At 46.2% G+C, this 2,798-nt stretch overlaps 1 protein-coding gene across 1 annotated transcript; it reads left to right on the top strand.

The window, feature by feature from the left end:
• Positions 1-1,208: 1,208 nt before the first annotated feature.
• On the top strand, positions 1,209-2,297 carry LOC311033463 (kelch domain-containing protein 3-like; the record flags this gene model as incomplete). The annotated part of the gene is made up of 1 exon (XM_084040975.1): positions 1,209-2,297. The coding sequence occupies one exon, from the start codon at positions 1,209-1,211 to the stop codon at positions 2,295-2,297; it is 1,089 nt and encodes a 362-aa protein (XP_083897101.1).
• Positions 2,298-2,798: the final 501 nt, after the last annotated feature.

The following is a 2,798-nucleotide window of genomic DNA, read 5'->3' on the forward strand; positions in this document are numbered from 1 at the left end:
AGAAAACAAACTTCAGTCGCTTTCTTTCAAGTGTCTCCAGATGGTGTGTATATGTATTTATTTATGTATGTATTTATTTATTTCTCTAGTTCTCAACGTTGGGTTCGGGGACCACCAGCAGTCCAAGCGGACCCCCACGGGTCTCTTAACACTGTTTACATCTGTACAGTCTCAGAGTTGGAGACTCACTAAGTCTCACTCAAGGTCACCGGTTTTGTCGAAGCCAGTAAAACTTCTCCCAGGAAGCAACATTTGTTACCGCGTGCGTATTTATTAAAGGCAATCTACTAAATTGACTACCATTATTTAAGAGCACCAATTAGCTCCAAACGATTCTCGGAATCGTGTTCAGCCACTGAAAGACCAGTTATAATTGGATTGTTCTGTGGGACAAAAATGCCATAAGAAACACCCCAAAAAAAAACTGACTTTATGAAAGGCTTTGTCCAAGGAGCTCCTAAGTTTAAGAAAATGGATTTAATTTGAAAAGGAAACTCATTCTAAAGTTCCTTGTAGTTCCTTTCTAAAGGTCCTTTATAAACGAACACAAAGCCTGTGCACACCAGGATAAGGCTGGATAATGAATGTATGTGGTTAACCACTTAAACCACTTTCCGTTTTTTGTTGTTGTGGGGAAAGATTTTGCTGAAAATAGCCGGTCGACAAGCTCACAGCTTTTCAAGCTTTTATTTTCTGTGAAAACGTTCCCCACAATACGGATGCTGGGGTTTCAGTGGTTAAAAATGAATAACATGTCCGCAAGAAGTCTGACATCCACAAGAAGCCACACAGTTATTGAACCCGGCTTTTTAAATTTTGTATTTGTTTTACTAGCTATCGCTCTGTAATGTCATTTCATTTTTGGCATCCGGTAAATGTAAAAATAGAAGAAAAAGTTATTTTCCACAAACACTTGGCCGCCCCCTGTAGTAACTCTGAGGATCCCCTCGTCGAAGACCCCTGCTGTAGTAGCTCTGTTGATTTCCAAAGCTTGCCACGGTGATCAATTTTCCATATGAGTGGAGATCAACAGGCATCTGCTTCCCTGATTGGCTTCTGATTGGTCGGCCAAACCAACCAATCGGCTTCCTGGATCGTCTTAAGCTTCACATGGTGTTTGTGCCGCTGCACCAATATATCGGCACACACAATAGACCTTAAAATATTTTTACAACAACTGGACTAGAGAAATCTGATTTCTATCAGGAATGTTGCGCTGGACGGTGCAACTGACCGGAGGACCAGAGAGATTCAATCACGCTGCTGTAGCAGTGGATGACAAGGTGTACTCCTTCGGAGGATACTGTAACCTGAGCGGCAGGGATCAGATCGACGTGCACGTCTTCAACACGCTGTCCCTGCGATGGACGAAGTTGCCCCCGTTGACGACCGGAAGAGGAGAACGTCCCCCCGAGGTCCCCCCCATGTGCTGTTGGCACACGGCCGTGCTGATATACGACGTCATCTATGTCTGGGGGGGAGTGGTGAATTTTGAGATAGCGGAGTTTGGCGACTGGGCTACCATCTCGGGGGACAAGTGCAACATGCTCTATGCGTTTGACGTCAACACCCGCGGATGGTTCAAGCCCAGGATTTCCGGGGTCGTTCCGGAGGCGAGGTACGGCCACTCGGCCTGGGTCTTTGGCGAGTTCATGTATATCTATGGCGGATACAACCGGCTGTGTAGATACTATAATGACATCCACATTTTGGACACCAAAACAATGGTCTGGTCTTTAGTTAACGCCCGAGGCTCACCGCCACCTGCTTCATCACGCCACTCTGCCACCATCATCGGGACAAGGATGTTTGTATTCGGGGGCCGAGGGGAGCAGTTAGAATACAACAACCTCAGTGTGTTTGACACGGAGACCAACTGCTGGCTGCACACACCTTCTTTTGCACAGCTTCTTCCGGAAGGACGCAGCTCACATTCCGCTTTTGCCCACAACGGAGAGCTGTACATATTTGGTGGCCACAACTTCCGCCTTCGCCTGGTCTTCAATGACCTGTGGAAATTCAGTCTGGAGACCTTCTCCTGGAAGAAGGTCGAGCCCAGGGGGAACGGCCCGTGTAGGATGACTAACATGTGCTGTTGCATGGTGGGAGAGCATGTCATCTTCTTTGGAGGATACAGGTACACACCAGATGAGTTGTACATCTTAGATCTAAGTCCTAGTCTGAAGACTTTATGCAAACTAGCAGTTATTCAACACGGTCTGGAGCAGTCGGGCCTCCCACACAACATCAGTTGGGAAATGTCAGCCATGGCAACAGAAATACCCTCCAGGAACTGAGCAGAAACAGAAGAATCAGACCGTCTGAACTGGCCAGGGCAGGCATGACTGTAAAGAAAGAAGATCAGTATAACAGAAACATCAACAGTTGATCTGCATCAGGAGTGAATGCAAAAGCAAAGAGAAGCTTTGGGCAACGGAACAGACCAGTGATTCTTGACCAATTTCATTTCAAGGACCCCCAGTTTGATATGCATTAATCCACAGACCCCCAGTGTACACTGTCATATCCTCATTCATGTTCATTTAACTTACAGACCTGTTAAGTGTCCATTTCGACCCCTGGTGGTCCCCGAACCTGACGTTGAGAAACATGGAAATTACTTCAGGAAACAGATGTTTCTGTAAAGACGAACTTCGAATTATGTGAGGGGAACATTTCTGCAACGTTTGAGTGCTCCTCTGTGCTCTCTACCACCTATCTGTGTATCTAATAATGTACAGTACTTCTCCCGCATTATATCATGTAATTGAAGCACAACGCCACCCACCACCTTTCAA

The sequence above is a fragment of the Gymnoscopelus microlampas genome (assembly GCF_963454915.1).
Source record: "Gymnoscopelus microlampas genome assembly, chromosome: 18".
NCBI lineage: Eukaryota > Metazoa > Chordata > Actinopteri > Myctophiformes > Myctophidae > Gymnoscopelus > Gymnoscopelus microlampas.